We start from the raw sequence: 13,831 nt of genomic DNA on the forward strand, positions 1-13,831 counted from the left end.
TTGTTCTGTACATCTTGTCGATGTATACGCAGTGGTACCTGTAGATGTGAACGGGATCCGTTCCGGAGCCCCGTTCGCATCTAGAAGCAAATGTAACCAGCGACTGCACGTCTGTGCACACACGCGTCGCTTTTCGCCACTTCTGCGAATGCACAAGCGGTGAAACCCGGAAGTAACGCGCTCCGTTACTTCCGGGTTGCCGTGGAGCGCAACTCGAACACGCTGATCCCGAAGCACATTCAGCCCGAGGTATGACTGTATAGGAAAGGCGATATAGAGCTTTCTACTCACTTATCTCCAGGCAGGAAGAGGCCACCCAGCATGCCATCCTTCTCCTCACTCCGACACACATCCGACGCCTCTGAGCTGTGGGCGCTTTCAATGGCACTGTCCATGTCAGACTCATGGTGGACTTCCTGCTGAGCCAGGGTCATGTTGTCTTCATCGGGAAAGAGATCCGATTCACTGTACGCACTTTCACTGTCCAAATAGCTGCCGTCTTGAATTTCAGGACCCTGGGAAAGAGGGAAAGAGAGCCCTTAGGATCGGAGGAATATAAAACCTTGATGATGGATGTGATAGGGAGAAGAGGGTAACAGCCCTTTTCCATTAAGTCTGTTAGTAGCCCCAGTCGGCACGCCTGATGCTGAACTCCATCTCACTTTGAAAACTGTAATGTTGACTTTGCCTCGGACAGCTGAGCGGGTTCAAACAGGTTGCCCAGAAGCTGAGCAAGGCTTGCCAAATTAGAACGAAGCAAACTAATTTAAATTTAATCTGCAATATACCCTTTGCCAGACAGCAGAGCTTGGGCTTGGAGCTTCAAAATCAGGGTGGCGGCGGCAAAACCCCTAAAATCTCTGTCTTTTCCAGTGTTGGGAAGTATACAGTAATGGATGATTGTCATATCAAAGAGTGGAATTCAGCCCCAATGAATTCAACGTGACTTATTCCCAGGTAAGTGGGTATGGTACAAAATCGCACCTGGCGTCCCAAGTAAAATAATATAGTACGCTAAATAGGAAAAGCAGCTGAAGCACTTGTAACGCAGTACAAAGCTAACAGACAAGCCTGCAGTTTTAAGTTCCACATGCTCCAGGCAAGGACAATGTCCACTTTTGACCTAGTGCTTTTACTCCCTGCAACTTCAAATCTGATAAGAGGAATGACTGTACCTTAAGTTTCAAAATTTACCAAACAAGTACCAGAAAGACAAGTTCTTATCTACGAGTTTCCCCCCAGAAGATAAGTCAACAAAAGCAACAGAGGGAGCTTGGAATCAGAAATACTGAAGTAAGCCAAATGGCATGGGGAAGAACACGTTTTTATTCACCCGCTGAGCACTAAAATCTTACTCAAAGCTTTCTGTCAGAGAAGAGTCCTCAGATTCTCCTTTCTGTGTCTGTGTGGTGTAAACACGGGCCATTACAGACCTCTGAATTCAAGTTTCTATAATGCAAATTTTGACCCATTGAGTCTATGACGTTTTTGATGTTTTCATCCCCAAAAAGTTTTTGAGTTTCTACTGAAATGAGGCTGCATTTTAATATTGTATTTTAATCTTGTTTTTAAGTTGTATTTTAATCAATTGTTTTTATACCTGGTGTTAGCGGCCCTGAGCCTGGTCTTGGTTGCGGAGGGCGGGGTGTAAATAATAATAATAATCATAATAATAATAATGACACCGATTGACAGGCTGCACTTTTAAAACTTATGGAACACCTTGTTGCTGTACTAGTGACAGGTCTTGCCCAGTCCTATGAGTGGCTGCTCATAATATGAGACCATCAGACAAACTTTGAAAAACCAGAGTCGTTTAACACAGTATCCCCTCCTTGCAAGACGGTTAACTTCCAGACTAAGTGAAGAAACCACAACATAAACGTAGGCCGATTGTAGGAAATTACTGAGATGGTTTTACATAAACACATACCCTCCAACTTTTTTCCAATGAAAATAGGGACGTCCTATGGGAAAGTGGGGCATTCTGAGATCAAATCAGAAACCGGGACAGCTTCTATAAATCTGGGACTGTCCTTGGAAAATAGGGATACTTGGAGAATCTATAAACATTTTATTGGAAGTGCTTAGTGTCTGCTAGCATCAGGCATGAAAAAACTTTTAAGCCAGCAAGACTTTCTAGGACCCAGATTGAAGGGAGGGAGAAGTGGAAAGCTGATAACTACAGTTGTGTGGTGAGAGGTTGGGCAGGAGCAGACACCTTATTGCAGAAGTACCGTAAGAAGAATCAAAGCTTATGAGGTCTACTTTGGTTTCCCCTCCTTAGAACCTCAAGGTCTACCATCAGGGCAAAGTGCAAAACAGAATTAAGTGTACCTTAGCCCAGGAATTTGTTTTCAGTACAGTGGTACCTCAGGTTAAGAACTTAATTCGTTCTGGAGGTTCGTTCTTAACCTGAAACTGTTCTTAACCTGAGGTACCACTTTAGTTAATGGGGCTTCTCGCCTCCACCGCGCTGCCGCCACACGATTTCTGTTCTCATCCTGAAGCAAAGTTCTTAACCTGAGGTACTATTTCTGGGTTAGCAGAGTCTGTAACCTGAAGCGTCTGTATCCTGAAGTGTCCGTAACCCAAGGTACCACTGTACTAGAACTGAGCTTGCAGTCCTTTCACCCAAAAACCTATTCCTTCACCCCCCTTGCCCGCACACACAAAATCTTTGTAAATTAATAAACAGAGAGACATTTCTAAATTTGTCTGGCAGGGCAAGAAACCAAGAATTAAATTTAAGATATTAACTGATGCAAAAGAAAGGGGTGGATTTGCCCTGCCAGACTTAAAACTTTACTATGAAGCAGCAGCATTTTGCTGGCTGAAAGATTGGCTACTTCTTGAGAACACAGACACTTTGGATTTAGAAGGTTTTAACAATGTTTTTGGGTGGCATGCATATTTGTGGTATGACAAGGTTAAAGCACATAAAGCATTTAAAAACCATATTGTCAGGAGAGCATTGTTTAATGTTTGGATAAGATACAAAGATTTATTGGAAAATAAAACCCCAAGGTGGTTGTCACCAATGGAAGCGAAAGCTCAGAAAAAGCTCAATATGGAGGCCAAATGGCTGAAATATTGGGAGATTTTGGAACAAGGAGACTGGTTACATTACTTTCAGATAATGGAGGCGTTTAATTTGGATAAGAAATTCGGCTTCCAGGTGGAAAAATCAAAATTAGAAACAGAACTGTTAGAACCCAAAACTAAGACTATGTCAAAGATGTATAACTTGCTGTTGAAATGGAATACTCAGGATGAAACGGTGAAATCTGCTATGATTGAATGGGCACAAGATGTTGGACATAACATTATGTTTGCTGACTGGGAACAGTTGTGGACCACAGGTATGAAATTTACGGCATGTAATGCCTTAAGAGAAAATATTATGAAAATGATATACAGGTGGTACATGACCCCAGTCAAGCTTGCAAAAATATATCATTTGCCCGATAATAAATGTTGGAAATGTAAAGAAAATGAAGGTACATTTTTTCACCTTTGGTGGACGTGCCCTAGGATTAAGGCTTTCTGGGAAATGATTTATAATGAATTGAAAAAGGTATTTAAATATACCTTCCTGAAGAAACCAGAGGCCTTTCTCTTGGGCATGGTCGGCCAATTGGTGTCGAAAAAGGATAGAACTTTCTTTTTGTATGCCACAACAGCAGCAAGAATACTCATCGCAAAGTATTGGAAGATGCAAGATCTACCCACTCTGGAAGAATGGCAAACGAAGTTGATTGACTTTATGGGATTGGCAGAAATGACTGGCAGAATCCGTGACCAGGGAGAAGAGTCGGCAGAAGAAGAATGGAAGAAATTCAAGGATTATCTACAAAAATATTGCAATATTAATGAATGTTGAATGATGCAGGATTGAAATTAATTGGTTTCTAGCTGTAATGGTAATAAGATTATGAAAAAATGGTCCCTTTTTTCTTGGTAAATAATCAAGAGCTCAAGATATAATAATATAAGAGGATGGTTAGAAAATAAGGGGTTTAATTGTAATGCTGGGGGATAAGGATTTGCTGGATAAACAATTCGAACTGGAATACAAGAAGGGGAGTGTGATGGGATGGTGAGCTGCTTGTGCGTAAAATCCTGATCCCTCAGAGCTTGGCTAAGTTCCCAAACCTCTGTCTGTGATGGAGCTCCTTAAGCATGGCTCCATCAATCGCTCGTTGAATCGGACAGTGGGCGTTTACGGAATTTCTTCCAGCATAAAAGCTCCTTGACGGAAACGCGTCTTCTGGACTCTCGGCGTGACAGTTTCCGCCGAGGAGTGGGTGTGCCTACGGGAGGTCCTGAAACCTCTCCACTGTTCCCGCTTGAAGTATCTCTGAGCTCTCCCTCCGACTCACTTTCCCTTGTAACTCCACTTCTCCCCCTGCTGGTCCCCTCCTCCGCTGAGTGGTCTCTCTCACCCTCCATGAGCCCTTTCACCTCCTTCGTCTCAGATGACAGTTCCCTGACATCCACCTCCCCTCTAGGGCCCCCTTCACCCCCTTCCCTCCCCTCCTCTGCGGGAGGCGAGGGAGCAAAACCCCTGAAGGAACCTCCCTCATCTTCCGAAGTTTCGAACACTTCCCTCCACCTTTTGCTGTTCCCGGTTTCCAAGTACTCCTCCTCCTCGGAGTCTGTACCCTCTTCCAACTCCGATTCCCTGAATCCCTCCAGTTCCTCCTCATCGTCGGTGGTGCCAAAGTACTCCCTCCGGAACCTCGCTACTGGTTGAGGTTTCCTGGGGAACCTTTGGTGGAACGTTTCGATCAAGACCTCGTCATGGACCTCCTCTGCCTTCACCCAGGTGTTTTCCGACTCCGGTTCCCCTTCCCACGCGACCAAATACTCCACCTGATTACCCTTCCACCTGGAGTCGATGATTTCTGCCACATAGTTGCGGCTTTCCCTTTCTTCTATGGCTGGCCCCCGTGTGGATACCCCTTCACCTTCCCCCCTGTATGGTGACAGTAATGACCTGTGGAATACTGGGTGCAGTTTCATGTGGTTCGGTAACCGGAGTCTGAAAGCCACTGGGTTGACCTGTTGGATGACCTCAAATGGTCCCAATCTTTTGGGTCTCAATTTCTTGCAACTACCCTTGAACGGCAACCCTTGGGTTGATAGCCAGACCCGACTCCCCACCCTAATTGTTTCACCTTCCCTTCTGCTCTTGTCTGCCTGCCTCTTATATTCTTCTTTGGCCCTTTCTAAGTTGTGTTGGAGTTGACGATGGATCGCTTCCATTTCTTCTACAAAAAGTTCAGCGGCCGGAACACTCCATCTCTCTCCTCCTTCCCCTGGAAACGCCCTGGGGTGGCACCCATAATTAGCCATAAAGGGGCTCATCCCGGTGGACACATTCTCTGCATTATTGTAAGCAAATTCCGCTAGTGCCAACTTTTCGACCCAATCGTTTTCTCTGTCATTGACATAACACCTCAGGTATTGTTGAAGGATACCGTTTGCCCTCTCCGCCTGCCCATTGGTCTCAGGGTGCCTGGCAGTCGAAAAGTTGACCTCTACGTGCAACAAGCTCATAAGCTTCCTCCAGAATCTGGACGTGAACTGTTTCCCTCTGTCGGAAACCAGCCTCAAGGGGGCGCCATGCAGCCTAAAAATATGTTCTACAAACAATTTGCTGTCTCTTCCGCCGTGACTGCATGTGAGCAAGCTACAAAGTGACCCATCTTAGTTAACTGGTCTACTACGACTAGTATGGCGGTTTTCCCCTGGGATTTGGGCAGATCAGTCATAAAATCTATCGACACCGCCTCCCACGGTCGTTCTGGTGTGGGTAACGGTTCTAAATACCCCGCTGGCGCCCGCCTTTCTCCTTTGGCTCTCTGGCATTGGTCACACCTTCTCACATACTCCCGTACATCCTCCCTCACCTTGGGCCACCAAAACTCCCTGGTCACCAACCACATGGTCTTGTGTTGCCCAAAATGCCCCGCTGTGGGATTGTCGTGCAGCTGTTTGAGTACTCTCCCCCTCAATTCCCCTTCAGGTATATATAGCGCCCCTTTGTAATACAATGCCCCGTTTCTTTCTTCAAAACCTCCGGGGTCTTCTCCCTCTCCCCTTAAACCTCTGAGCTTATCCTGGGCGTACTCATCATTTACCGTTCCCTCTACCAGTTCTCTTTGCCCCACCCAGGCCGCACCACACACCCAGTGGTCCTCTGGGATAATATGTCTCTCTTCTGGCGCTCCCTCCCCCTCCAAATATTCAGGTTTGCGAGAGAGAGCGTCCGCTCTGATGTTTTCTGGACCTGGCACATAGCAGATTTCAAAATGGAATTTGGAGAACTCCTGGGCCCATCTCACTTGTCGTTGGTTGAGCACTCGTGCCGTTCTCCAATACTCCAAATTCTTGTGGTCCGTACATACTTGTACCTTATGCTGTGCACCAATTAGTAAGTGTCTCCATCTCCGGAACGCTTCGTGAATGGCGAGTAGTTCTCGGTCATATACCGTGTAGTTCCTCTCGGATTTGTTCAGCTTACGCGAAAAGAAGGCACACGGTCTCCATTCCGACTTATTGCTCCCTGGCTGAAGCAACACCGCCCCCACCGCGCGGTCTGAGGCATCAGTTTCCACTCTCATGGGTTTTTGTAAATCCACATGCAGGAGCTGTTCTTCCGAAGCGAATGCCTTTTTCAATTCCTCAAAAGCGTGCTCCGCCTCCGCCGTCCAAACGAATTTCTTCTTGCTGCTCAGACAGTCCGTGATGGGAGCCGTTAAGTGGGCAAAGTTCTTGATGAATTTACGGTAAAAGTTCCCAAACCCTAAGAACCTTTGCACATCTTTTTTCGTTTTTGGTGTCTTCCATTCCAGCACCGCCTGTACCTTGCTTGGATCCATGGCTAATCCCTTGTCTGATAGGCGGTACCCCAGGAATTCCACCTCCTTGGCGTGGAACTGACACTTCTCCAATTTCACCCACAACTGGTTTGCTTGCAGCTGGCTCAGCACTTCCCTGACATCCTTTACATGCTGCTCCTCATTCTCTGAATATATCAGCACGTCATCGAGAAAGGCCACGCAATTCTTGTAGAGCAAAGGTCCCAGTACATGGTTCATGAACGATTGAAAACAGGCGGAGCCTGCTTGTAATCCAAAGGGCATAACGAGATATTCGAAAGCCCCTAGGGGGGTGAACATCGTTGTCTTCCATTCATCCCCCTTCTTTATTCGTATCAGGTTGTACGCTCCTCTCAGGTCCAGTTTCGTGAATATCTTTCCCTTCCTCACCCTGGTCAAAATGTCATCAATTCTGGGCATGGGGAAAGTCACTGGTTCTGACACGGCATTCAGCCGCCGGTAGTCCACGATCAATCTCGGTTTATCCGTGTTTTTTTTGTCCACAAAAAACACTGGGCTGCCCCCCACCGCTCTGGACTCTCTGATGAAACCTCTCTTCAGGTTTTTGTCAATAAACTCCCTCAACTCCTGCATTTCCCTGTCTGACATGGCGTACAGCTTGCCCACGGGGAGCTGGGCCCCAGGGACCAGGTTAATTTGGCAGTCAAAGTCTCTATGCGGTGGTAGTTTATCTGCTTCCCTTTCGCTGAAGACCTTGCTCAGGTCAGCGTATTGTTTGGGCACCTTCCCTTTGTCCGCCACTTCCATCCCTGCTAGAGGCTTTTGCCCCTTCTGGCACCTTTCCCTCTTTGCAGTGTTCCAGGCAATGTGCTGACCCAAAGGAGACCACTCTCTGATGCCAGCCCACTAGCGGGTCATGCAACGCTAGCCAGCTCATTCCCAAAATGACTGGCGCCCCTCCCAGGGTGGCTACATTGAATGCTATCCTTTCAGTGTGCCTTGCCACCCTCATAACCATTGGGACGGTCTGTAGGCTAACTTCTCCCCCCAACAGCTCCCTCCCATCGATCGTGGTGACCTGCAGGGGGTTGCTTAAAGGGAGTGTCTGTATCTGGTGTTCAGCTGCAAACTCCTTGCTCATAAAATTACAGGAGCTGCCTGAGTCCAACAGCGCCTTGGTCTTTAGTGGGTATCCATTTGCCAGCTCTAGCAGCACCTCTATTACTAGAGCTGGTCTTGGAGGTTCCGGAGTGGGCACGTTTACTGCTCCTTGGCCTGTCTGCAGTGCCCTGACAGCGGCAGACAGGCGCTGGCTTTTACTGGCTCCTGGACCTCCTCCTCCTTCCCCCCAACAGCTCCCGCCATCCCTTGCCATTCCTTTCTTTGTGGGCAGACTCTGGCAAAGTGACCTGGCTGCTGGCAGAGGTAACATTTCTTGGCGCTCTTTCCCTCCTTCTTCCTCCCTTCACTGGGATTTGAAACTGCGCGCGCGCGCGCTGTTCCAACTTCCATCGGCTCTCCGGGCGGGAAACTGGGTTCTGGAATCTCTGGAATGCGGAAATCCCTCCAACGCTCTCCTTTCCCCTCCCGCTTCTCCAAGGCTCTTGCCTCCTGGCGCGCTCCAATGGTCAACGCTGATTTGGTCAGCTGGTCCATAGACTCCGCCCTGGGCGCCCGGGAAAGTTCGTCTTTCACCGCCGAAGAAAGCCCCTCTTCAAAGAGCATTTGAATGGGTTCCGCCGATAGGTCCCAGCCCAATTTATGTATCAACATTGTAAACTCAGTCCAGTACTCACGAACCGATCGGCTCCCCTGTTTGCAAGCCATCAATTGTCTGCGCACCAGTCCCTGTTCAATCTCGCTGGAAAACATCAAATCCATGGCGCGAAAAAACTTCCTCGCGTCCTTCAGCATGTCACTATTCCCTGCCATCAGGGGCCGGACCCAGTCTCTCGCCCCTCCTTCGAGATGGCCAATCACAAACGCCACTCGCGATGCCTCATCGGGAAAGTCGTTAACCTGCAGTTCAAGAGCATACTGCATCTCTGTCCTAAAGGCTTGGTAGTTCCTGGGGTCCCCCCCAAACTTCTGCACCATTCCTGGCATCTTTCTTGCTAGTGTAGCGCCTTTTGCCTTTTCTGCATCCTGCGCCCTCCTTTCTTCTAGCCTCGCCGTTTGCATTGCTAGCTGGAGTTCCAAAACTCTGCACCTTTCTTCCAGAGTTGGACCTTCTCCAGCTCCCGCTGCTCCTCCGGCTCCAGCTGGGTTGCTCATGATGCCTCTCTGCACAAGCTGCTTTCAGGGACTGTCCGATTGCTGTGATGGGATGGTGAGCTGCTTGTGCGTAAAATCCTGATCCCTCAGAGCTTGGCTAAGTTCCCAAACCTCTGTCTGTGATGGAGCTCCTTAAGCATGGCTCCATCAATCGCTCGTTGAATCGGACAGTGGGCGTTTACGGAATTTCTTCCAGCATAAAAGCTCCTTGACGGAAACGCGTCTTCTGGACTCTCGGCGTGACAGTTTCCGCCGAGGAGTGGGTGTGCCTACGGGAGGTCCTGAAACCTCTCCACTGTTCCCGCTTGAAGTATCTCTGAGCTCTCCCTCCGACTCACTTTCCCTTGTAACTCCACTTCTCCCCCTGCTGGTCCCCTCCTCCGCTGAGTGGTCTCTCTCAACCTCCATGAGCCCTTTCACCTCCTTCGTCTCAGATGACAGTTCCCTGACAGGGAGGTATGAGGAGGTCAGTGAAAGATGTTATTGAAAAATAAGTTTTGAACGTTATGTGTTTTTTTATTATTTTTTCTTTTTAATTTTTCTTTTTATTGTTTGTAAAAAACTGAAAATGCTAATAAAATATCTTATAAAAAATAAATTAATTAATAAACAATAAATTAAAAACGCCTCCTAATATCTGTAAAAAACACTGTGAGATATATAACAGCAAAGTTGGCTGTTAATATAAAAATTAACAGATTGTGACTTCTCTGGAGAAAATAAAATCAGCAAAAACTTTTATTTCAACTGGCACGTCCTTTGGGGGATGCTTTCTACAAAACTGGGCTAAGTAAGGCTTTTTTTTTAGAAAACACATTTCATTGTCACTTATGCACACAGAGAAAACATGAGGTAGGAACATCTGATAACGACTCCAATTCCGAGGCCTGTTTATTTTGCTAATAACCACTTTTAATTAGTCACTCTAAAATAGACCTGTTAGCAACCAGGCACGTAGCAACATCTCCAGAGTCAAGGATGCTTATTAAAACTTCTCAGAAGCTAGTAAGGTTTCGTTTCAACTCATTCCAGGAGGGATAGTTTGAGGTCACAGTATAAAAGCACACCTTAGTTCCAAATATTTGGTAGATGTGACAAAACTGAAGGTCGCAATTGAACACAAAGTTGAGCGTGCTTCAGCAGACTTGGACACAATTAACTCTCTGTGTGTATACCATCCAAAATTTCTCCAATGAAAATAGGGACATTCAACTGGATTTGATACAATGGTACCTTGGTTCTCAAACTTAATACCTTCCGGAAGTCCGTTCCAAAACCAAAGCGTTCCAAAACCAAGGCATGCTTTCCCATAGAAAGTCATGCCAAATGGATTAATCCATTCCAGACCTTTAAAAACAACCCCTAAAAGAGCAATTTAACATGAATTTTACTATCTATCGAGACCATTGATCCATAAAATGGAAGCAAGAAACAATGTACTGCAGTCACGCAATCAATCAATCAGTAGCTGAACTGCGTTTCACACAGTCACAAAAATAAAACAAAAAGAGCCTCAAAAATAAAAACGCAAAATAAATAGCAAAAACAGACAGACCTCAGCGTAACACTCAAAACAGAAGTGTAACACTCAAAACGGAGCATGTTTGGCTTCCAAAAAAAGTTCGCAAACCGGAACACTTACTTCCGGGTTTTTCAGAACCGGGCCTTTGAGAACCAAGGTACCACTGTAAGTCCTATTGCCCCAGCTAAGAAGAAAGGGGAAACAGACTGTGAGAGGGAATCTGAACACTGGTCCCTCAGAACCAAGACTGCCCCAAATACCATATTTTTCGCTCTATAAGACACACCAGACCACAAGACACACCTAGTTTTTAGAGGAGGAAAACGAGAAAAAAAATATTCTGAATTCCAGAAGCCAGAACAGCAAGAAGGATCGCTGTGCAGCCTGCATTCGCTCCATAAGACACACACACATTTCCCCTTACTGTTTAGGAGGGGGAAAGTGAGTCTTATAGAGCAAAAAATACGGTATTTTGGCGCCTGAGGAAGGCCCCAAAATGGCACCGCACTCCCCACTAGGGAAGATCCACATTCGGAACAAAGGGGGAAGAAAGAATGACATAAGGCTCTGATGCCCTGGTGGAGCTTTGCCATCTGAGACAGTTGTCCCACCTTGCCTCATGGTGGGAATAAATATTACATCAGGATCTGCTGTCCCTATGGATCTTGCCACCTGAGGCAGTCACCTTATCTTACCTCATGGGTAGAATGCGCAGAAGATTCTTAAAATTGCAATCAACTACCCTTTCCCTCTCTTTTATGCTATTTGTTTCTATTTTGTTTATGGTGAGATTTTTATTTATTTATCTCTTTGTCTTTGTAATATGATGTGTTATAGAAGTACGGCAGCTAATTCTCACTGTATGTTAAGTGAAATGGATTTGAGTGCAATAAGGTATGTTACTATGCTGTGTTTCCCAGAATCATTAAAAATGTGAAGAGACGTGCAAAGAAAGCTGTCCCGATTCCAGAATTAGAAGAACCATTCCTAAATTTTGGACATTGTAGATTTGTCCTGCTCTGGTGTATGTAATGTATTTCGTTTTGTAGTTGTGTGATATGTGCTTCTGCTGTATTGTGATGGTCACTGGCTATAAACAATAAAACTTACTAGATTACAAAATTCAGCCCTGTATAAAAACAGGACTGCATTTCGGAGGCCACCTCCTATGTACAGTGGATCCTCTGGATACGAATTTTATTCGTTCTGGGGATCCGCGCACACCCCAAAAAATCCGTATCCAGAGGCGCTGCTTCTGCGCACACACGCGGCGTGATAGAGCACTTCTGCGCATGCGCGTGGTGCACAGAGCACTTTTGCGCATGCACGAGCTGCGAAACCCGGAAAAGTACTTCTGGGTTTGCCGCTTTCGCAAGCTGAAGTTTATGTTACTCGAGAGTAACGTAACCCGAGGGTCTACTGTATATCTTGCTGTTGAATCCTGGTAACTGCAAGCCCATCCTATATGAATTGCCTGCACCTGTTCCATAGCTGTCAACTGTCCCTTATTTGGCGGGAAAGTCCCTTATCCCAGCGCTGTGTCCCACTGCTGTCCCTTATTGATGATGTCCCTTAAATTTCCCGTGTTTCAAATGAAGCAGCTCCTCTCCCTCCCTCCCTGCCGGCCAGGGAGGAGGGAGGCTCCAACTGTGTTGCTTGGCTGCGTTGCTCACCCAATAAGGAGTCTAAGAACGACTGGGGGGTGGAGCTTGCATGCCTTGTGCCGATCAAATCGGCCGCGTTGGCTGGGGACTTGCCTTTGCTCAGCGCTTCCCAGCAGAGAGGTGACAGTGGTTTTCCTTGCTGCATCCCCTTTGCCGGGTTGCTGCGCTATAGGAACCACCGCTTGAGGCTTTGTTTGGCTGCTGGCTGGGTTTTCTGCCTTTGGCTCGGAGGGGCTCAGAAGTTGAACATACCTGTGTTTGGAAAATCCTTTATTTTGGCTGCTGATCCCTTATTTTCGATGCTGCTGGTCCCTTATTTTCAAATCTGTAAGTTGACAGCTATGATCTGTTCACATCTAACACTGTAAGTTGAACAAATAATGCTAGGTGCTGAAAACCTCCACTGACACTATTCAAGGCCAGAGGCTGGAGCAGAAGAAAAAGAAATAAATTCGGGGGGAAGGACGTCACTCTAAAGGGCTGTAATCTAGAGGCACCCCTGAAAATAAACTCATTTGTGCTCTCGCTGCTCCTTGTGCTAGAGATATGATGTGGGCAGAAGGCGAAAGGGGAAAGCACATGAAAAGCCGCTTTGTGCTCTGGCGAGTTCCCACTGTTTATTCTGGGGAGGTAAAAGCCAAAGAAAAACTGGCCTGGAATATGGAGAAGGGCCAGGAGCTGCAGGCATGTTTGCATTTACACTACCTGTCATTCAAATGTGTCTGTTTGCAGAAGTGCCAGTCTGCTTAACATGAGAGGACCCATTCAAAGCACTGGTTATTAGTATTTTTTAAAAGCAAAAAACCTGGTAGTGTTTGCTGTGAATTCATTTTGAACGCGCCCCAAAGGATTGTCAGTAGAAGAAAACAACAACACTGAAGTGAAGCTGGAAACATGTAAATCCATGCATGAAGGAAGTTTTAATATTTTTATGGCACCTTTGCTGTCAAAAGCCTCTTAAACATAGGAGCGTAATGCAAATCCAAGAGCTCCCAAATCAGTGCTCTTTTTCTAGAAAAAGAGGAGCTCACCACAAACACCTCCCTTGTTCCTCTTACAATGGCAGTGGGATCTTAGCTCAATTAGGCAAAACGGTCTCAAGTTCAGACCCTGGCACCCCCAGTTAATAGAGCCAGGCAGGCAGACAATGGAAAATACGATCTGTTCCTGAGATCCTAGGGACGCGGGTGGCACTGTGGGTTAAGCCTAGGACTTGCCGATCAGAAAGTCGGCGGTTCTAATCAGGGTGTGCTCCTGTTGCTTGGTCCCAGCTCCTGCCAACCTAGCAGTTCGAAAGCACGTCAAAGTGCAAGTAGATAAATAGGTACAGCTCCGGCAGGAAGGTAAACGGCATTTCCGTGCACTGCTCTGGTTTGCCAGAAGCAGCTTAGTCATGCTGGCCACATGACCCGGAAGCTGTATGCTGGCTCCCTGGGCCAATAAAGTGAGATGAACGCCGCAACCCCAGAGTCGGCCACGACTGGACCTAATGGTCAGGGGTCCCTTTACCTTTTACCTGAGAC

At 46.8% G+C, this 13,831-nt stretch overlaps 1 protein-coding gene and 1 long non-coding RNA gene across 6 annotated transcripts in view; one reads left to right on the forward strand and one right to left on the reverse strand.

Annotated features, from left to right (window-relative positions):
* Nucleotides 1–13,831, forward strand: part of LOC310755762 — a 1,619,227-nt gene that overhangs the window by 1,268,140 nt on the left and 337,256 nt on the right. The window lies entirely within an intron of this gene.
* RAB11FIP4 (RAB11 family interacting protein 4) overlaps nt 1–13,831 on the reverse strand; it is a 201,895-nt gene that overhangs the window by 20,249 nt on the left and 167,815 nt on the right. For all 5 annotated transcript variants that reach the window (XM_083598724.1, XM_083598726.1, XM_083598725.1 and 2 more), the window contains one exon: nt 292–515. In XM_083598724.1, the coding sequence (XP_083454850.1) occupies nt 292–515 (224 nt within the window). The remainder of the gene's footprint in view (nt 1–291; nt 516–13,831) is intronic.

Source organism: Podarcis filfolensis (genome assembly GCF_964270895.1).
Source record: "Podarcis filfolensis genome assembly, chromosome: 2".
Taxonomy (NCBI): Eukaryota; Metazoa; Chordata; class Lepidosauria; order Squamata; family Lacertidae; genus Podarcis; species Podarcis filfolensis.